The sequence below is a fragment of the Colossoma macropomum genome, unplaced genomic scaffold, assembly GCF_904425465.1.
Source record: "Colossoma macropomum unplaced genomic scaffold, Colossoma_macropomum, whole genome shotgun sequence".
Lineage (NCBI taxonomy): Eukaryota > Metazoa > Chordata > Actinopteri > Characiformes > Serrasalmidae > Colossoma > Colossoma macropomum.
This window is the reverse complement of record NW_023494792.1, coordinates 53,812,410-53,835,377: the sequence shown is the minus strand read 5'-3', so window position 1 is coordinate 53,835,377 and position 22,968 is coordinate 53,812,410. Positions and strand designations below refer to the sequence as shown.

The 22,968-nt window shown below is 39.4% G+C and overlaps 1 protein-coding gene across 3 annotated transcripts in view; it reads left to right on the top strand.

Annotated features, from left to right (window-relative positions):
* Positions 1-2,028: 2,028 nt before the first annotated feature.
* The window catches only part of ppfibp1a (PPFIA binding protein 1a), a 41,689-nt gene continuing 20,749 nt past the window's right edge, over positions 2,029-22,968 (top strand). For 2 of the 3 annotated variants that reach the window (XM_036577600.1, XM_036577602.1), the window contains exons 1-3: positions 2,029-2,225; positions 14,837-14,909; positions 15,994-16,199. In XM_036577600.1, the coding sequence (XP_036433493.1) occupies positions 14,846-14,909; positions 15,994-16,199 (270 nt within the window). In that variant the 5' untranslated portion in view covers positions 2,029-2,225; positions 14,837-14,845. The remainder of the gene's footprint in view (positions 2,226-14,836; positions 14,910-15,993; positions 16,200-22,968) is intronic. The other variant, XM_036577601.1, reaches the window with a different exon arrangement.

The window sequence follows — 22,968 nt, the reverse complement described above, 5'->3', positions numbered from 1 at the left end:
GATTTTTTTTTAAATTTAACACCAACTTCTACATTATGGCCAAGTTATTTTAAAAGTACATTGACGTGTAAGGTAAGCTGTCTGTTAATGAGCTAATCTGAAATGAAGTACAATTTATAAAGTGTAGGTTTGTAGTGGGGGGCAGGAGGTGAAATACCCCTTAGAACAGCTGTGCTCTCCAAACGCGCGTGCTTGAAATTGAGCAATTGTGTTTTTGCGCCATCTAGCGGACGGGTGCGGCAGCGCAATAAAGAGCGAGAGAACCGCAGCAGTGAAACGGGCTGCTCTCTCTGAGGCCCTGAACATGTGGCTGCTGCTCGTAAAGTGAGACTGGATCAGACGATGACGCGCTTAGAAAAGAATGGAACAAACATAATCTATGATGTCGTATCAATATCTTGAGATTGTCTTGTGATTTCAAGATAAACAAAGTTGTTTCCTTGATATAACAACTTATTTTTCTTGTGATCTCAAGATAATCAAGTTATTTTGAGAAAACAACTTGTGTTATCTAAAGATCACAACATTTATAATCTTGAGATCACAAGACAGTTAAGTCGTGATCTCAAAATAACAGTCCAGAACATTATAACTACTCCGGATTTCTGTACTATTAAGGTTTTAACCTTAGATACATATTTAAGGAGAATTCCACCAATCTTTTAAAATTTCTCCATAATTCAGTTCAAAATTCATTCAGAGTGTTTTGATGTGAAAGGGTTCATTGTAGAGACACTTACCTCTCCACCATGAATGGATTGTTTACAAAAAGTAAATTTTAGGCCAAAAGCTTATCTCAAAACGAACGTAAAACAATGTATCAGACATTGAGCAGCGTATTCATAACCATTTCACGTAACGAACTGTGAGGGAGCTTTTAGGTGCGTGAAACTCTTCAGACGTCTGGTTCCTATCACCCCCACTGTGAACAATTCTGACTGGGTAAACTTCTCTAGAACGGAGCGTTTCACACCAAACCACTCTGACAGACTTCGTTTACATTTTAACACTTTATTTATGCGTAGATTTGAAAATGTGGGTGGAATTCCCCTTTAAGACGCTTCATGCACGCAGCCACAGTTTGGCGATGAAGAGCCGGTCGCCCTTCGAATCAGAGCAGGTTTAGAAGTGGCCAAACGGCGCGCAGCAGTTTATCCAGCAGCTGGATAATATGTTCTCACTGAAACAATACATTCAGCTCAGCTCACGTACTCAACACAGAAGGCAACGAGCTGCTCAGAAAGATACATACATACATACACACATCATCTAAACCGCTTATCCTTCTGGGTCGCGGTGGGGTGCTGGAGCCTATCCCAGCTGTCATTGGGCGGAAGGCAGGATACACCCTGGACAGATCGCCAGTCCATCGCAGGGCAGACAGACAGACATACACAATCACACCTAGGGGCAATTTAGCGTGTCCAATTGGCCTGACTGCATGTCTTTGGACTGTGGGAGGAAACCGGAGTACCCGGAGGAAACTCCACACAGAGGGGACCCCGGTCGCCCGGCCGGGAATCGAACCCAGGCCCTTCTTGCTGTGAGGCGACAGCGCTACCCAGCGGCACCGTGCCGCCTGCTCAGAAAAAGCTCGTGAAAAAAAAGTTAAAGCCAAGAAAGTTAGATGCTCCTCAAACTTCATTCATAAGATGTTATACAAATGTAGCCTGTTATGTCTTCACTGTATCTTTTTGTGCAACACTGATTGCAGTTTACTGTGTCTGTGTTTTTTCAACGCCACCACAAGAGGGAGCTGTTGATTTGACAGTCATCAGCCAGCATTAAACATATACTGTACATAAACAGACCACTTGATGTAAACTCAACAGACACTCAGCCTTAACTAATCTTAGAACCTAGAACCCAACTCCTAACAAAACCCGGGTTTGAAAAAAGGATAAATCAGAATAATTTGAAATGTTTTGGAGGGGAGAGTATTTAGGCACAGTGCGCATGCGCGGTTGTCAATTAAGCCCTGGGGACGTTCCCGGGTCGTTGGCTCGTGCTGCGCAGACTCAGAAGAGTGTTTAGCTGTTTTCAGTAGACGGCAGTGGCTGACCGACTGACTCTGCTCTGTTCTGCTCTTCCAACTGGCAAGAGCTCAATGGCTGTGGAGGGCGCAGGGGGAAATGGAGTGGATCTGAAGGAACGCGCCGGCTGAACCAAAGGGATTTGTATCACTTGAGACGGATTTACAGCCTCTTCCAGGAGAGAAGGAGAAGGTAACTCATTTCTAATGGCTGAAACTGCATGAAGTTGTGATTATATGCAAACTGCGTGATTTTTTTTTTGTTCTGTGTCACCTCCGGTCACACTGGTCACGCTGAGCGTAACAGCATTTGGACATATATATCTTTTTGATGTTGAAGGTTTGGGGCATTTGAAGTCATTCATTTGGCTGGACGCAGACTAAGTTTAAGCCAGAGCATTTCACGCCGTTGATTGGGGAGTTTAGGGTCTAGACGACCACTTGACCCCTTGTTACCTCTGCAAACAGCTGCTTCAGGTCAGAAGATGGTCTAAAAGTCATAAAAGTCACAGAAGTGATCCAGAGTAAAGCTCAGGCGACAGGTAGGTTGTAGCATTGACTCTGCCTGCTGTTGATGTTCCATGCTGTAGTAAATCAGCAGAGCTGCGCTCATCTCTTCCTCTGAAAAGGAAATAAACAGCCTGACTTGCGAGTTTTATCTCACTGTCTCTGCAGACTCTGTATCTAAACAGTTTTCTGGTTAATTGGGTCTCTGTGGGCGACAAACAGCTCAATTTGGGAAGACTCAGGTCCACTGAGAGCTGAGGTTAAGTAGGTAAAATCTCAGGCAAACAAACTGTAACTTCATGAGTCCTGTGTTCTCCTATAGGTTTGCCCTTCAGCCTCTGCAAGGCTGGATAATATCTTTGTTTGTAAAGTTCACAATTAAAAATGATGGTTCTTCAAGGGTTCTTTAGTAAAGAAAATGGTTCTATATAAAACCATGAACACTCAAAGAACCTTTTGCATGATTAATGGGTTCTTTGTATTGTGAAAGAGTTCTTCAGGTTGTTGTAGAACCTGCTTTAGATGGTTCTACACAACCTTTTTGTAAAGCGTTCTATATAGCACCAAAAAGGGTTCTTCAAGTGTGTCAAGCTTGACATCGCAACAATAGACTAAGTATTTTTGGTGCTATATAGAACTATCTACAGCACATTCTCCCACAATCTAAAGAAACCTTTCATGATGCAAAGAACCCTTTAATTGTGCAATGTTCATGGTTCTATATAGAACCATGTTCCTTACAAGCCCTTGAAGAACCATCTTTTCTTTTTTAAGAGAGTAGGGGAAAGAGAAGGTTTGACTGTAATTGGTGCCTCAGTAGACAGACTGCTTATTTCATGTATTGCACATATATGGATATGTTTATAATATTCTAGTACTTTTCTTGGAATTCTTCAGGGAATTGATTTTATTTTTGTCAGTGTAAAATGGGATTGGTGCCTTATAGAGCTTATAGAGAGGTTTGCCTGGCCTTTTTTGAAAGAAGAAGGTAAACTCTCCAGTTCATGGTCAGTGCTGCAACATGCTGGTGCTGGAACACTGTTCTGCAGAACAACGAAGCATACAGCAAAGCATACATTGAAAATAAACATCAGTAGAAAGCAAGATGTCCACAGACTTTTGATGGGCAGTGTACTATCTGCTGATAGTTAACTTCACCAGTTCTGACAGTAGGGTGAGACCTTAGATGGTTGTGCCACTGGGAACCCAATTGTTCAAATTTTGTGCATAATTAAATGGTTAAAATTAAAATAAAGTCATCCAGAGGGGTTTAATGTGAAATGCTCAGTCCTAGAGAAGCTTACTTTGTCCAGAATTGTTCGCAGTGGTGGTGACAGGAAGCAGATCTCAGAAGAGTTTGAAATCTTCCCCACAGAAAACTTATGACACAATGTTTATGAATACACTGCCTGATGCCTAAGAAGGCTACAAAACATATATATTTTAATCTTTTCATAGCATGCAGGGCATTATATATCACTTTTAAGTGATTTGTTTTACCATTATCTGCATTACATATAAAAAAAAAAATGTTTCAAATTCTGAGTTTCTGCTGTTATTTGAGTAACTTACAATTCAGAACAATCATATCAGTCAGAAAAGTACTGTTTTTGCATAATGTTCTCCATCTAAAAGTACATGGAGCAGCATGTAAACCCAGTTAGCAAAGATGACATGCTTGACACAAACATCACACACAATGCTTTTCAGCACTGTTGGCTATTAAAAGGAAGACTCCAGACTCTAAGCCTTTCAGACTGCAGAAAGTTCAGAGGGAAGCGTGCTAGAAATTGTTGACCTCTTGTCCAGCTTCACAGGCTGTATAATGGATCAAAACTAAGATGTAGCAGTTCAGTGCCTCCATGCACACTGAGTTGTGTTAAAATGCTTTTGGAGCTTTTGACGTGCTTCTGAAGCTCTACATCTTCATTCAGAGTCACCCAAAATAAACAGCTCTTGTCTTTATCTCAAGTCAGCAGAGTGGAAGTGTGTCATGGATGCACTTTCTATGGTTCAGTCAGTAAGGAAAACGTTGGGAAAGAGGCTTGGGGTCACTGTAACCAAGGGTCAGCCATTTTCTTTCAATTTCCCAGATGCTTTTGTGAGTGAATCAGAATGTAGGGCAATATTGGCCTAAGGCAAATTAACCCTCTAACCAGTCACTACTTTTCGGCTTATCTGTGGATCATGTGCTTTAAATGAGTGTCCTGTGGGTATTTTAACTGTCACATTAATGGTTTACCAGTGTGTTTTTAAAGGGCTCCTGTTCTGCATTTTACTCACATTCTGTTATTATCTCTGGTCTCATCTTATCACATTTACATGTGGGTTCTTGTACCACAAACAGTTAATTTTTACATGACCATTTTCCAACCTGTCTTTATCCCTTTATCCCCAGGCTTTTTGATACTGTACCTCTAAGACGGATATATCGCAATGAGCTTTGTTCTGATTGGCTGTCCTGTATTGTGTTGCATTCAAAAAGAAGTTCAAGCTGAAACACTTATTATAACTTTAGTGTGAAAGGGGTGGAGCTAAACTGCTGCAGGCTGAATTGGTGGTCATATGTAAGTGCATTCGTTTTATGGTGTCACAAATGCAGTGAATCCCAAACAGCTGTTTCTGAAGTCCAGTTTTCATGTATTGATTGGAAAGTGAAAGGCCTGTTTTGAAATGTAACTGAGTTCACATACAATGTCACTTATTTAAAAAAAAAGAGGAAAATGTGTTTTTCGATAATAGTGCCACAATTAAAAAAAAAAAAATCAAAAACTATGAATACAGGAATACATAATAAGGGTCATTTTGGCTCAAAATTGTGCATACTACTCCGGCAAATCCGGTCAAACAGGACAAATAATGTTCTCTTTGTAATGAAACGTGCAGGTGGTCAGTGTGCTGACAATGTTCATGAGATGCTTAGAAAACACATAATGATAAAGCATTGTTGTATATCCCACCCTTATTTTAATACATTGCAAAGTCTAGTCATATCACAACTGCTTTATAATGTCAATGTAGTGTTTTACTCATATTGTGCAGCTTTATTGTAATGTGATTTTTGGTTTGACTTGGTTTGTCAGTTGCAAGTTATCTAACACCTCTTTACACATGATTCTCCCCCAAAAGACCATTGATTTAGAGTTTCCATGGTGTTCTTAGACTACAGAAGTGGAGTGTGACTGTGTAGGACTACCATAATAGGAAATACAGAGATGTGGACAGTGACTTGAAGATGTTGCTTGGCCAGCTTCATCCTGTTTTACTGCTGTTTCTGTTAAGGATCATCAGTTTTCTAAGCTGTTTGTTGTTCTTGTGCTGGTCGTGTTCTGGGAAAGGATGTATACAGCTTGGTCTCTCTCCATGTGACTGGAGAAGAAAGGAGAGGTTGTGCTCAGTGTCTTGTGTTGGACTCAGTCCGAGGTCTGTGGTGAGGCAGATGTTTCAGGTGGGCATTGTTCTGTCACTTCTCTCAGCCAACACCTTTGGAATGTGTTATCTACTGTAATTGTATTCCGTAGACTTGCACTGTCTGTCCAAAATTTGGGGAACTTTAGCTTTTCAAAATGTTTTTAACTCAAATTAACATGTTACCTTTGTCAGTTTCAGTAACTTAAGCTATTAAAGGCTCATGTTTACATTTCAGGGAAGATATATTACATGTAAATATTTGTGATAGTATTATTAACAGTAATACTTTGGGAATAATGCTAAATCCCACCCATGTTAGCCCCTTGTCATGATGTCAGCGCACAAGCCTTTCAGCTGTTTCAACCACCTTTGGGGCAAAAAGAACACACTTTGGTGAACATGGAGCTAAATGTTGAAAGTATACCCAAAGCCTTAGTAAACAGGTTGATTTATATTAGCTATATTAAAACTTTTGCAGCCATTATTTCTTACTTAAATGAAAAGTAGCACAGAGACACATTGCAAAAGAAAGCAAGCTGTCCTTAAACTTTTGACTGGCTGTGTATGTGAGGTGTGAATTCACATACTTTCAACTTTTCCAGTCAAAATGACCATTAAGTACAAGTTAGTTGTTTTTCTGATTCCATAGAAAAAAGTAGAAAATGTATATTTAACAGAAAATCACACTGAAGCCTCAACGACTAAATATAACAATTTTTCAGTGTTTAGTGTGTCCAACCTTTGCCTTTCAGTCTTTTCTGAAAACTTGCTTTCAGTTTCAAAGAAACCTGCGGGGATATATTTCTATATCTCTAAAGTTCACTCTTAGAAGTTGGTTGCATGTTCTGCTTCTGATGATCCCAGTAATCCTCATTAGAAGATTAGACTTAGCAGTCCATAAAACATACTCCACATCTCAGATGTCCAGTTTTAGAGTTCTGGTGCAGTTTTTTTTGTCTATTTCCTTTTCTTAGTAAGGGCTTCTTGACAGCTACACATGTTTTTAGATCCATAGTGATGAACTGTCTTGTTACAGTGCAAGGATGGGCAGAATAAAGATGATGCTAGGGACGATGAAGACTATTCTATCTGAGTTCAATCTTAGACTCGTAGATTTGTAGTTTGTAGTTTATACAGGAGTTCTCATTGTTTTCAGCTGCTGCCACTGCTGCAGACTTCTTACTAAATAAGCTAAAAAAAAAAAGAAATCACAAAGCCTAGGATTTATAAGCAGGGTTTGGAGAGTTAATTCAAAAGTGCATTGAATACTTGCAATGTGATCTGATTACTTTGTCACATTTGGATTACTTATGCTTTTAAAGTTATAAGACTTAAATAAAAACAAGTTACTTGAACAAGACATCTTGAGTGAAATGACAAGTTAAATTGGTGACATCATTTTCTGTCCCTTATTATGGACACACAGAGCACACAAATGTCATGAAATATTTAGGTGGATTTATTTGGGTGTTCAACTAAGACATGTGTTTTTACATTTAATTTAATTTTATTTTATTTTTTTAATTTTGGGTTATGCACACCAGATGAATTGTGCTTTTTTGTGTTGTTTTGCTGTGTTTTTGATTGTAAAAATTAGCTAAGGCACTTTCTGTTGTCATGCAGATGCATTGCTGTATGTGATGAAGCAGAGAACAAACTAATTCCTTTGCCATTTGTCACTAAGTACAAATTGGTAGGACACAACTGAGTGGTCGAGTTCATGTCACCTGCAGTGTTTGCAAAAATTGCTTGCATTTGGTGTGCAGTGTATTATCTGTTATCCCCACATTCAGGTTAATTTTTTGGCATCCAAAATGTCTGCATGAATAAATCATGCTTGAGGTGTATAGTGTGACTTCAGTGTAGTCCTGTTACTCATCACCTTGTTTTTATAATGTAGTTATATGCAAAAGTTTAAACACCCCCGGTCAAATAACATGTTTTATATTTTAAGGTGGGTACAGGCATAAGCCACGCCCACTTTACTCTGATAGGATGCACCCAGATGCCTTGTTTGGATCATTTCACAGTGGTTTCCATGAAATATGGAGACCTTTGCAAGAGGCAGAGGGGTGTGTCGCTGATATAGATTTACATTTCAATGCACAGTTCTGAATGTTAATTCACAATTCCCCTTTTAATATGAACCAGTTTTAACAAATAAAGTAAGCCTGAAATATTTTTATTGTGCAAAATGGTAAAACCCAAACTGTACAGTATACTGTACAAACTGTAGAGTATATAGATAAACCTATGTCATTGTTGCTTCCAGGCAAAAATGATGCTCTGTGTTGAGTGACATCGGAATGTCTACTAGTCTTTTTACTTGGTAGCTTTTTATTTGGTACATTCTGGCACCCATGCAGGCATTTAAATGTAACTGCTGCACTGTTTAAGGTGCAGTGGGACATTTGAATGAGAAGCCAACTTTAGCTTTGTCACATTTCTCAAGTTATTTGTCTCATACATGCGTCCCACACTCTCACGCCTCAGACCTTCAGACACTGCTGGAATTTAGAAAATATTACAGTCATTTACACTTCAATACCAGCAGTTCCACGGCTTGTTGAGCGGACAAGGCCAGTTGACTGTGACATTGTCTGAGTCAGGCAGCTCCTCAGCCAGGCCTCATAGCTCTTGGGTCCATGTTAAGCTAAGGCAGAGGTTGCCAACTTTTTATAACTCGTGGCCCACCCAACTGACCACAAAAGCTTCCACGGCTCCCAAGATTTAACTGACCAGATCATTTAAAGTGCAAACAAATATCAGTGTAGCCTGTCCATTTTGCTTGAAAAATAACTTGGTTAAAGAATAAGCAAATATTTTCAATTCGCCTTATGAGTAATAGATGAAATGCTGATAGGAGATCCGGTTCGCTTCGGTGGGTTTAGATGCATATTTGTTTAGCCTCCAACTGACAGCATAATATGTTTGGCTTCAAAGCTAATTTAAAAGAGACCATTTGAGTGGATGATGTTTTGTTTTTGCAAAGAATTAATCACTTTTAAAAAAAACATACTCATATTCTAAAAATAAATAAATAAATATTAAGTGTTTAAAAAAATAAATGTGCCCCCTAGCAGTACCGTGGCCCACAGGTTGAAAACCGCTGGACTAAGGGACAGATTATGCAATGACGAACACAGCAAGAGGTGCTCGATAGGAGCGAAAGGGGATAGCATTAGTGGGTTTGCACTGTTTGTATGTTGCCTTATCTATGCTTATTTGTGGCATACTGATATAACAGTTAAAACTTATACCTGAGGAAACTCATAATGAAACTCCGGCCACTGCTAAGTTCATCACGATGTCTATGAAACTCAGTTAGATCAACACATTGTAATCATACACAGTGGTAATATCCTTGCCCTGCTGATTATAAGCGGAGATGGAAACTCAAGCTTTAGCTGTTTCCGTGTTGATGGTCATGTGTGCTGCAGCTGCAGCTTTGTGTAACGTATAGATCAGGAACATACAGGCCTGTGCTGCATGTGTGTATGTGTAGGATGAGGTGCAAGCTGGGTAATGGCAGGGGCAGAGGATTGTTTTTCTTTGAAACCACTCTCCCTCCCCCTCTGTCCACATCTGGCCAACGTCAAACTATGTAAATATACTAAATTGACTTCTACCTTTGTGCTCCAGGCGTTGCGCCAAATGGAGTAACCCATCCATCTATGTTTTAGTAAGAAATCCTTTGAGGAGGCAATGCAAATATGTTGCTGTTTTTTTTCTGTACAGTTAAAAATGAATGGGTATTGGGAAGAAAAATATGAGGGCTGGGTTACAGGGAGGACTGAGTGCTATCTATGTTTAGATGAAGTGCAGGGCCCTGCTGGTGGAGTGTGTGTGATTGTAAGGTATGTGAGCGGGAGCACATCTGGAGGGGGTTTTCAGGAATCTCAGGGGAGGGAGAGCTCTTACGGTTAGCAGAGTAGGTCGCATGGGTCGTGGAGTAACTAGTGCATGGTACTGACATCAGTCTGGCTGACCCAGTCAGTGAGGAAAACAGGCTACAACTTCAAGTTCACGATGTTCAGGTTGTACCATAGTGATCCATGCAAATGAGCCCCCTGATTAGTAACTTATTTGCTGTGAGCATCCTGACCAGTGTTTCTTTGACATGTTGTTATGAATCAAGCCATTCATATAATTCAATTCAGTTGTTTTGGTGAAAATAATGCAGGCCAATCTACACATTATTTACTCATCACTGAATAAATATATTACCAGATATACTAATCTAATTGTAATACCAACAAGTGTAATCCTGCTGGTGTGTGTTTAAGTCAGTTCAGTTATATCCTTTACTAAGGCACACAAAAGCTATTTGGACTCTAATAGCACCCCCTTGTGGAGAATCTTTAGCCTGCTATATGAGTGTGAGTCATAAATGAATTTATCCAATGTATTTGTGTCCAAAACCTTTCTTACGTTCATTAAAACATTCCAGTGTTTATTTCACATACACACACAGTCCAGAGTGCCGTTTTACTATTGTTTACACCCACTTTCTTACAGATTAGGGGGGAAAAGCCTTGTATCATTAGCATTTTGTCCCTATCATGCAGCTGTGTTTTTCATACTTGAAAAGGTGCTTGCAGGCATGCGATTAACGTCCCTCACTTTCATCACTGGAAAGTTTTGTTCAAGTCTTTGTTCAGTGCCAATAATCACTCAGCACACTTTGGATTTCTTTCTTTCATTCGAGTCATTTTCCATCCTAGCTTTTCTTGGACAGAAAGAAGGTCTTCTTGGACGGCCAAAAGGTTTCTAATGGCAGTCTGCTGTCCCCTTTCGGCATGTCCTACAGCACACGCTCCTTAAATAACAAAGAGAGAGAGGGTGGCGGTGTATCTTATTGAGTTTTCAGAGCACAGTAGTTCTGCTCAAAAGCATTCCCTCTGTGTAAGCAGCTAGGCTCTTTTTCATTCGACTTGACGTTGTCAAAACAGACCAAAGCTATTCAGTTTCAAAAATGTGCTTGTACTAGTTGGGGAAAAAACTGCCAACTGAGGGTTTCCCTCAAGGATGTGCTGATGCCGGCAGCTGACCAAATAAAGCTTGGCCTCTGGGAAAGAGGGAAATGAAGGAAAGCTGCAGAGTAGGGGCAGCACAGACCTCCACCCAGACCAGCTTTTCAGCAGGTAGCTTTTAGCCTGGATGTTGAGTGCATTTTTGACAATGAATGGTATGAAAGCCATTTAGTGGGAGTGTAACAGTAGACTCAGCTCAGAGGAGTGATTTGGCGATTGGTGCTGATTATTTGCTAACTTTAGTGTTGTTCTTCTATTGTGCTTCAGATGACAAATAATGTAATATCTGCTCACTACGATGCATTGTCACAGTTTTGCATTGTGATGTCACAATGCAGTATTACACCCCTATCATTTATGTGTAGCACTGTAGTGTATATGCCAGTGCAATCATAGTCATTAATTGGACCATACATTTGTATGTTATTTCTGCCTTTAAGGTAGTTGAAAGATACAGTTCGGACTAAGACTTTGTATCAAAATTCAATGGTTTTATGGTAAAGACTGAATCACTTCAGTACAACGGAGTATCAAAAAGTGCAGTGTCATTTAACTCTAAATTTAAGTACTCAAGCAGTCGCTCTTACCACATCACTGAGCCAGTAGGCATGGTTGGTCGGTAGGTTGTGGATGATTGGCTGTGTAAATTGCATTCTGTAAGCTTATTATTATTGTCAGCAGTCTTGATCAGTTATGGTCAGTAAATATACCCACTTCCAGTACCTCACACTCTTTTCTGTTTTAAGCCACACCCACTCATTTTTGTAATTAAAAAGACCTGAGCCTAAACTTGGCCCTAATCCTACCCCTGACCCTAATATTGGTGAGAATGAAGTCTCACTAGATCGGTTGTTCACAGTTTAAATATCTGTAGGGAGTCTGTAGAGGCCTATCTGAATAAAGTGGGAGCGAAACTTCTTCTGTTATAGATTATTTTAAAATTTTTAGAAATTGTCTTGATTTCTCCCTTAAACAGTTTCACGAGGAGCCTCCTGAGAAGCAGGACTGATGGACATACACAAATGCTGAGACCTTGCTGTTACTGAAAATATCTTGGCAGTATTTTTTTTTTCCTCATTTTGTTGAATTTATTTATTTATTTTTTTAGTTTTTAATAAATTGTGTATATATACGCATCAACACATTTCATTTTAATTTGAGCATAAGCCTTTATGTCTAAGATAAAAAAGTATGTTCATTTAGATCTATCTAAACCTGGTATTGTAACAGAGATTTTAAAATATGCATTGTCATATAAACAGTCAGATAAGTTTCAATTGATTTTAATAAAATAAGTTATGTAAGTTTAATCGAGTAGTCATGATAGCCCCAAAACTAGCGTGCCTCTTGTCTGCTGGAAGCTCCTAGATAATGTCTGTTGATCAGTGGAATCGCATGAGTGGCTGTATTTTGGAGAGAAAATGAAGCGTGTCACAGCTCTTGCCCCCCGGCGTTCATTGGGGAGCTGGACACACAAAGCACTCTGTGTTAGATGTTGAGATTTTCGTCAGCTCTCCCACCCAGCCTGTAGAGTTAAATGCTTTAATTCAGAGCCTTCTACCTAAGCATTTCAGTGCATAATTGAGGCTACCAAGAACACAGGAAGTGACATTCAGCCGTGCTCTCTGCGTGACCCGTACCATTGTAATCAGAGTTTTCACAGCAGCAAGGCTGTAAGCCTGGCATTGAATTTCCTAAAACAGTGAAGAGAGATGTGCTGGTGGGGTATCGGGGGAGACCGCTGCAAATTACATTAGCAGACCGCTGAATACAAACACTGCAGGCTTTACTTGTTTAGTGTCGCAGTGGGTTATGATTACAGCTGGGTTTTGAAATTGAATACCAGTTTTTTTTTCTGTCTTCTTTGCATGAGGGCTGTGAGAGTAATGGCCTAGTAGAACACCCATCATCTGCATTCCTGTTTCAGTTTGAATAGGAAGCATTAAACATGAAGGGAAAAAAATAAAAGAAAGTACAAAGCAAGAGGAAAGGAAATTGAATTTTGTCTAAATTTCAAAGATTAAATGCGCGCAGCAAGTCTCAAAGTGATCTTCAATTTTTTTTCATTTTACTAGTTTCTTGAAACTATTCTTACTAGCGGTTTGCAGTGGCTGAGGTAATGTACAGCGTGTGTAAAATTTAGGCATAACACTAGGCAGTGTATTGGGTCGCGTCATTGTAGCATGACTAGCGGTTTATTTGCCGTTTTGTTTTTTCACATTTCTTGCATTTCTGTTGTGTGAGCTGTATTTTCACAGTTTGTACTGTATCACTGTATTGTGACTAGCAGTTCAGCTTGTGGTTATAGTGTTAGCTTAGTCAAGTCAGGCCACCATTTTGTAGGATTTTGTAGCAGTGTTTCAGACCATGTCGTATGTCTTTACATATTAATGTCACTCGCAGAAGCTCAAAAAGAAGGTCTGACTCAATGTGTAGGTCTGAAATGTAAAATTTAACATTATACTGATGAAGATATGACAATAGGGGATCATTCTCTTTGCATGCTCTTCCAACGCGCTCGCAATTGTCAGATTCATCCTCTTCTGGAGGCAAACATGCACAACCCCAGTTACAAAATGTAGTTAATGTTGCATGCAGTTATACATTTCCACCAGAGAGGTCTCCAAGTCCCTAAAGCTTGTATCCATCTTCTAAACCGCTTATCCTCCTGGGTCACAGGTTAAAACCTATAATGTAGGCTAAATAAGGTACATTTTGAGCTTTTTTAAAAAAAAATTAATCAGGAAGCCTATTGAATCGAGACATTGTATTTTATCAAATTTACATTTTTATCCTTACAACCAAAGTATAGTTTAAGATGTACTACCACATTTCCAAAAAAATTGTGATGCCGTGCAACATGCAAAAAAAATCATGTGAAAATCATTTAAACCCAATAGTTAATTGAATATTTAATTGAAAATATTACAAAGACAACATATCAAATGTTGAAGCTGAGTAATTTTATTGTTTATATAGAGTTTATTGTGTGAATGTGATGTTATGTGATGTACAAAGGCTTGCAAGTGGCAATAAAAGAAGTATATAGTACATTTTTCATTGTGCATCAATATAAATCAGAACATAATTGTTTCCTCTTGCAGTCTGTGAATGGTGTAGCCCATGTTGATATTTTGATATCACTTACATTGCCTCAAATCTGAAGACCACATGTGTCCTGTATTTTACTGTAGTAATCTTGTTTTGATTTGTTACATACTTGCATTTCTTTTGTGTGTGAGCTGTGTTTGTCCCACAGTGCAGATTTAGAATAGTATTTACAGGATGTTTGGATATCTGATACATCAGACTGGGCTGGGAAACAGCAGTGCTTCCATGGAGTAGTAAGCCTGTGGGGTTGGGAGGCTAGGAATGCCACCTCCAGGCTTTTTTTGGGAGTTTGGAATTCCTATCATTCCAGCAAGCAGATGGGATGGTCCTGAGAGAGTCCCGTTCCACAAACAAGTCCTATTTTATTTTGTGAAGTGGGATTGAAATTCCACAATTGAGTTACAGGATTAAGTGGTTTTGAGTGGAAATAATAAATACATGAATTAATGAATGAATTAATATATATATATATATAAAATATTTTTTTTTATTTATTTATTTTATTTAATTTATTTATTTATTTATTTTTAACATGTGTGTATGATTTGTTAATTATTTTATGGGAATTGTAAGCACCTGAGTGCTCAATGTAGCATGAGAGAAATCTTTTAGAAAGTAGGATAGGAATTTAACAGTTAGTAGAAGCCTGACATTTAGATCTGTTAGCTGTGTTTTCCACGATGTCTGGGAATCCCCCGTGCCTTCAGTCTTTGTTCAGTTCTGATTCATTTGTCATTTGCAGGTTTGCAAGATGATGTCCGACGCCAGTGAGATGTTGGCAGCAGCTTTGGAGCAGATGGATGGGATCATCGCAGGTAGGCCAGAACAGTAAAATAAGCCTTGATGCTTTTGATAACATGCATACATGCTAGAGATGGACCAGTTTAATTCCAGGTATCAGGCTGATATCAGCAGAAAATGCTGGATGGGATATCTTAATGTATCTGATCAAGTCCTGTAACAAATCTGTCCTGAAATAGCACTCACTCACACTGTGTGATGTCATGTTAACTGAAGTGCCTCAGTTGAAATATTCAGCACTGAAATTTAACACTCCTCTAAAGAGAAAATCCCGCAGTGATGGTTCTTCATCTCAGGCTCTAATGCAGTGACAGGCCAGAGTAATACTTGTTTCAGATTACTTATCACCTCGGAGGCACCCGAGACGATACAGCCGTTCTCTTCGTGGTTGCGTATGAAAGACTCCTGCCTGGGCTTTATGGCTGACTCTGAGACATTATGTAGATTTTTCCACTGGCTCAGCACTGAGGAAATAAAATACTTATTCGCTCTGCCTCCACACTGCTGTCCATCTCTGGGAACATCACTGAGAAAGCAGCAAGATTTAAGAAAGTATTTGCTGTATGAATTAGAGCTTAGCAGAGCGTGTGCTTTTCCACTGACTCTTGTAATTGCAGAGGTGGATGCGCCAATGTGTAAATCATCTGACCTTAATGACCGTAGTGGCCGTAGAAGTGCTTCGTCCTGCTTTTTGGAGTATTGACTTGAGATGAGATGGGTCTAATCATTTGCTTTCATATTTTTTTATTTTTTGACTCTTTATTGTAATAATAATAATAACAATAATAACAACAAACTTTATTTATGTAGCAAGTTTCATACACTTAAAATGCAGGATACAACCATATTTACAAAATGGAAGAGAAAAGAAGAAACTAAGGCAGTGTAAAAGCAAATCAGTGCTAATTGCTACTGTGTTCCAGACATTTGGTGCACTTAAAACAAAAAAACTACTTCACCACTTAAAGAGAACTGCTGGATTTATGCTTTATATCATCTGTTTTAACAGAATGTGTGAAGCAGAATACTTTGTGATTTGATTTGTGACCCGTCTATAAGTGAATAACTTCTACATGTGTATCTGTTTTTGTGCTCCAGGCTCCAAAGCCATGGACTACTCCAATGGTCTGTTTGACTGCCAGTCGCCCACCTCACCCTTCCTTGGCAGTCTGCGGGCGCTGCACCTCCTGGAGGATCTACGGGGGGCGCTGGACCTGATGGACACAGAGGAGCGGGACAGTTTGCGCAGCCAGGTGCCGGACACCACAGCAGAGGGCCTGGTGGAGTGGCTTCAGGGCAGACTGGTGAGTGTGAGAGAGGGGCTTTAATCAGGTCTGAAATTTTACTTCAAACCCAAATCTAGCCCTAGAACATTCTGCTAAAGTCTGGTCTGACCCACTAAAGTTACATCCAGACCTCCCCGAAACCCAACCAGCACTAACCAGAGACTGATTAAAACATCACATTCCTGCCTGTTAAGTACCAACTGTGACTGCCATCATCATATCATTGATAAACAAAATAAATAGCTCAATTAACAGCTGTGATCTTATTCTTATATTATATACTTATATAAAAATTTTAGCCTCATATTAATCTTTATGTGTAATAATTATAGCTGCCCCGAGTTATTTGAAAACTCAAATACTCGTTCGTTATGTTGCTACTGGGTTATTTATTTGCTATTTGGAAGCTTCGTCCTTTTTTTAAAGGAGACCTATTATGCTCATTTTCAGTGTTCAGAATTTTATTTTTGGGGTTTACTAGAATTGATTGACATGCTTCAGTGATCCCAAAACACATTTTTCTCATACTCTACATCTCTGTTCACCTACCCCCCCATGCACCTCCACAAATGATACGCCTAGTGTGCTCTGATTGGTCAGCTTGCCCACTCTGTTTTCATTGTTCGACCGCCAGAGTGGTTCTGCTCCTATGAGCTCTGCCCTTTCAGTCCTGAAAATCAGGTCAGCGTCTTCTCGACATGACTACAGAACTGAACAAGCTCTTCTCAGCCTCCAGTAGGTGCTGTACGATGTGTGCCAGGACTGTGTTATTAGATTGTGTCATCTTGTAACAAAAGAAAAGGGTTTTAATTCCAACAAGGTGTTTCAGGCAGCTGAGAAAAATGGTTTCTGTGGGAGAGAGTTTCTCCCTCTGGTGTGTACTTTGGGTTTTATAACTGCTTCCATGGTGATTCTCCTCATGTATAGATGAGCCTGTAGCTCCAAAAGCTCCTCAGTCTTTCAGTCCTGCGCTCCACTCTCTCTACCTCGTCTGTGACCGAGCTCAACTTGGCTGTGTCGCCCTCACCACTGCGTTCAGTGATTTAGGGAAAAAAAAAAAGGCAAACTAGCCAAATAAATGACCTCAATAAAAATAAATAAAAGTAACTTATAAAAACAAACTAAAGCTAAAACTGTGATGGTGATAAATGATTGTTCTAATGTGTTACACTCTTAGAGTCTAAGTGACTCATAAAAACTGTATTTAAACGAGAAAGCCACAATTATGGGGCAACATAGGGCACACAGTCAGCTGGGCTTCAGCCTGAATATAAATACACTGTTGCTGCCCACTGGATATATTTTGAGCTGAATACTTATAATCATAGCTGATTATGAAATGTAAATATTATGGTTTTTAGGGTGGTTTTGAGAATGAATTTTCAAGTACTTGTTCGAAAATACCAGGTTGCAGACGTTCACCCTCACCCTTCAATGCCTTCACTCTCATCCTTGATTTTTCTTTTCCATTTCTTATCAGCAGTTCCTCCTCTACACAACCAAGAAAATATTTCTGATCTGTCTGAGCTCCTCAGCTGCAAATCATTACATTTCAACTCTGTAGTCTAGACACAAGTAATCCACGGATAAATTATAATCCTCCCTAAAATGTTCCATGGTTATGTCTTGACTTAATTTGGGATAAGATACATGCTCAAAAATGGTGTTACTCAACTACACACTTTTTAGCATCACTCTTTTTAGCACATTTTGTCTCTGCTCACAAAAACATTACCTATCTCTAACACCGTCTTTTTCATTAGAGCACATTTTTGTGTTAAAAATCTGAACACACTGCCTGAGTTGGATATGAAAGACTTAACAGAATATAATACAGAAGGCTAAATAGAATTTTCGGTATTTAGTGCGTCCACTTTTTGCCTTTTGTTACAGCTTCCATTCTTTTTAGGCGATTTCAGTTTTAAAGAAATCTAAAAAAAATTGGATGCATTTTCTGCTTCTCATGATATTGAGGTCCAGACTCTGGGTTGGTCAGTCCATTGTTCTGAGAACACCAGCAGCTACTTTGTTTGATTTGGAAATTTTGTTCTATTTATGTGTTTTGTTTTCTCCGTAATATCTTTGTGACAGCTACACATCCTTTCAGACCCACAGTGTTGAGTTGTCCTCTCACTGTGGAAGGATGGACAGAAGCATGTGTGGATTTTTTTCAGATCTGATGAGGACACTGTTGGTGTTAGGAGTTCCATTTTCCCTATATCTTTTAATAATTTTTTGAATTCCAGATGTGTCAACAAGTCAGATAAACTTAGAGTTTGCTCTCAGTGGTTCGGCTGAGCAAATTAGACCATACAGTACAGTTACAGTGCGTTTACCTTTCTTGGTGTGTGTTCTGTGGGGGAATAATTCTCACTAGTTGTGTGTAAACCTGTGTTTCTGCAGAGAGACTTCACCCACATTAATAGATGCGTGCATTGACCGCAGGCTAAAGCTGTACTAAGGTGTTCCCTCTTAACTTCTGTCACAATTACAGCTTCAGCACGCTTGATACTCCTGGCTCGTCCTTGATTACTTGATCCAGCTGGGCTGATGATAGAGTGCTGAAAATATCTACTCAGATCCAGACAGAAAATGTTGGTTTTGAACCCTTAATTTAATGTGTTTTCTTTTTTTTTTTCAACATTCAGAATTTGCACTGGTCTGTAATAACACATGCAGAACATAACAGATGATGGTACTTCAGACATTAAATCAGTTTCATCCCTGAAGTACCTTTTTTTTTCACCACCATTTCTTAATTATCTGTTACGCTATCGCAAATGCTACTGCTCTGTGCCGATTATTACCAACTTCTTTAGTTGCAGCATCGAAATTTGAACTGTGATTTCTCAATGATGAAAAGGCAAGACTTTAGACAGTTATGCTACTGGGCAGCCCTGTAAGATTCCTCTCCTGCCCTTGATGCCCTGCATTGGGCCTCATTGAAAAAGCAGTCTGGATTAAAGCACTTCTTATAACTTAAGTGTGAGTGAGCAGAGCTAAACTGTTGTATGGATATATGTAAATGTTTTGGTTTTTGTGACATCAAAATCAATTAATTCAGAACAAGCTGTTTTTGCAGCTTAGATTCCATATATGGACTGTATGGACTGGAGACCCAAATAGCAAACTTTTAACCTAAAAAATGCTTTTGAGCAAAACCATTGCATCAGTGTATCTCTCTGATGCTGAATGTATCTGCTTGTTGTATTTGCTGGTGGTTGAATATGTTTACACTGTAATTGAGCAGTGTTGATTCAACATTGATTGCTTAGTAAATTCAGTTCAGTATTTACGCACTGTATCACACCATGGGCTCTGTTTTAGTGCCAGCACAAGTACAGTGGAATGATAAAACTCCACCATATTACTAATTTACTTGAGTTCAAGGCCCTCTGTGTGTTCATTTGCTGTTTTGGTGGTCTGAAATGACAGCAACTGTGATTTTATCCAAAGATGCGCTTGCATTGCCGCATTCTCCGACTACTCTCATGTATTTTTCTGACAAGCACAGGCATAAAGACAAGCCCAGTACTCACAGCACAAATCTGTGGATGAATACTATTAATATCACCTCACCTAAATATAAATAGGTAGCTTCTTCCTATTACTGCCATTTATACAACTGATTTTATTATTTTCTTTTATAACAAATGAGGGGAAAAAAAATAGATATGGATCAGACAGTTATGCCTCACAGCAAAAAGGGCCTGTGTTTGATTCTCTGGCTGAGCAACCAGGGTCCTTTCTGTATGGGTTTGCATGTTCTCCCCTGTCTGCGTGGGTTTCTTCCCACAGTCCAAAGACATGCATTCAGGCTAACTGGAAATACTAAATTGCTCCTTAGGGTGGGTGGGTGTGTGTGGGTGTGTGTGGGTGTGTGTGGGTGTGTGCGTGCGTGCGTGTGTGTGCGTGCGTGCGTGCGTGTTTGTGCGTGTGTGCGTGCGTGTGTGTGTGCGTGTGCGTGCGTGTGTGTGTGCGTGTGTGTGTGTGTGCGCGTGCGTGTGTGTGTGTGTGTGCGCGTGCGTGTGTGTGTGTGTGTGCGCGTGCGTGTGTGTGTGTGAGAGAGAATGTGCATGTATGTCTGTATGTCCGCGCTGTGATAGAGGTGCAGCCTGTCCAGGGTGTTTCCTGCCTTTTGCCCAGTGAGCACTGGGATAGGCTCCAACACCCCCTGTGACCCAGGAGGACAAGCAGTTTAGGAAAATGAGGAAGATACTGGTGGGAAATCTAAGGTAGATTTGTACAGATGTGGTGGTGGTTTCTCATGTTGAATCAGTGTCAATACAACAAGCAAGATCAGTGCAAATTCAGTATCATACTGACTCTGACTCAGTGGTAGTAGATGAGTACAGTATTTGGAGACTTAGCTGAGGACTTCTATTACATGGCAGTGCTGCCTGGATGGGGATCAAACCTCCAATCTTCTGTATGCAGGACAATTGCACACTTTGCCTTCCTTAGCCAGATTTAAAGTTTTTGGTTAAGTCTCTGAACACCACACTCTCCTGGCACTGTAAGTTAGGGCTGCAACCAATGACTAATCGATTAACTAATCAATTATGAAAATAGTCATTGGTCTATTGTGACTTTGATTAATTAATAAATTGAAACTGGAAATCTGCAGATATTCTGACAATAGTACTTCATTCAATGTATTAAAAAATACAAAGATTATGCTTCCTTTATAAAAATGAATTAAAATACTTTTAATTCATGCTTTTTTTTGCATTGCATTGTTTTAAGAGAGGCAGAAACAGTAAAGGAGCAACACAGACACATCATACGTGGCAGTCTAAGATAGATAGGCTGGCTTTCTGTATTTCACCTCTACTGATAAAGCGAAAATGGATTAAATAGCTTCTGTGTGGTTGATTACATTATGTAATAAATTCTTATTACAGATCATACGCTAACAGCCTGGTCATCCTGTGTCAGATACAGAGACCTAAAGCAGCTCATCACATGGAAAGTGGCAATAACCACGTGTGTGATGTCATATGATGTCAGCGAATTCAAATATTTTTTTGGGGTTCATGCAAGATACTGAGGTCATGTGATGTAAATGGATAGCTCTGGTAGAAACAATACAATAAAATACATCAATACAATACAGATTCAACAGAGATCTATGTTGATTCCGTGGCTTTGCCCAACATCAGATTGACATTTTTAGTCACAATTATGGGCAGTGACTCAGTTCACTGTGTTTTGGAAATGAATTGCATTCCCTTTGTCTCATGATGCATGCTGTAGAGCATTTTGCTCTTATTAAGAGACGTGTGTTTTGGCCTGCTCCTTCACTTTCAAGGCTAATTTGATTTGGGTCAGAAACACTTTTATGCAGCCTGACCTGCATGTGACCTGCCAACAACACTGCAGTAGCCAGACCAACGCTGACGTGTCAGTTAACTGTCTACCTGCTTTTTTTGGGTCTCTTCCTTGTGGCTAAATACAGCATATCTAATTAGAGTATTGCATCTTTTATTACGTTTTCTTGCTTGCTGTTTGTTCTAGAAGGTTTATTACTCTCTTTCTTTTTCTGTAGAGCCAAACATCTGCATTACATGTTGAATATACATTTTATTTTGACTTTGCCGTTGATAAGGGTCTGGCCATGGTAAAAGGTACGTGCGTAAGAGTGGTCGCTTGCCTTAGTAAAGTGTGGGTATGTGGGTGGATTAAGATCTTTTTTTTTTTTCCTGCCTGGTTTTTCCACATGTAACTTAAGTCAGGCTCATTGTATGAAATTTCCACTCTTGTGTGTCGAAGTGGTGCATGTGAAAACCATCCAAAGCCTGCATTTGTTCAAGCTTGGAAAATCTCGTGACTTCACATTCCCAGCATGTGATTTCTCTGTCAGCCTTTTAACTCGTCTGTATGTGGGGGCTGAATCTTCACAGGTCATCCTACTGTGTACTGCTGTCTATTGAAGCTCCATAGATCAAGTTAGCTAGTGAAGTAGAGAGCTAATAACAGTGGGCATGTGGTCGAAATGCAAGCACTAAATCACTCAGAAAAACACAAGTGTTGTCATAATACCAGAAGTTTGATACCGATACAAACTATAGTATTGCAGTGCTTGAGACCAAAGATTTCAGCCTGGATAAAAGGGTGATGTCAGTCACTGCCAATACCAGATTACAAGTACCACAGTAATGATAATTCACAGGCAGTAATCACCATTTTGGGAAGGAGAACTGATGGAGAACAATCAACAACTAATTAAGTTTTAAACAGCTTATTCACTTTCACTGTGAAAACAATGGATTTATACAGGGCAATAATGTGCTGTTAAGCTACCATAGAGCAAATTTCCCTACAGGAGGTTTCCCAGATATAACACTTTGAGTGCCCTGATGGGTCAGAGGAGTTGTAAACTTATGAAATTATGATATTTCACAGGCATCATAAGAAACACTGCTAAAACAAAAAACTTCAAAAAATATTTATTGATAATATAATTAATACTTCTCATATTTTGACAGGAAAATATTGCATTAATTATTTTTAGACCAACAATACTTTGGCAAAAAATGAATATATACTAACCTGAACATGTAACACACACGGTTTATTGGACTGTATGGACAAACATACTAAAATTGTTACAGCTTAACTAACATCTCTGATTTCTGATTTAATGCAGAACTCTTCAAATTTACATATACTTTGTCTATAGGCAGAATACAGCGTTGTATGATTTGACATAAATATAGAACTGACAGTATTGTTTACCACATTGTAATACCGAAAAAGCGCTGGTCCTTCAATACAGAGACTATGA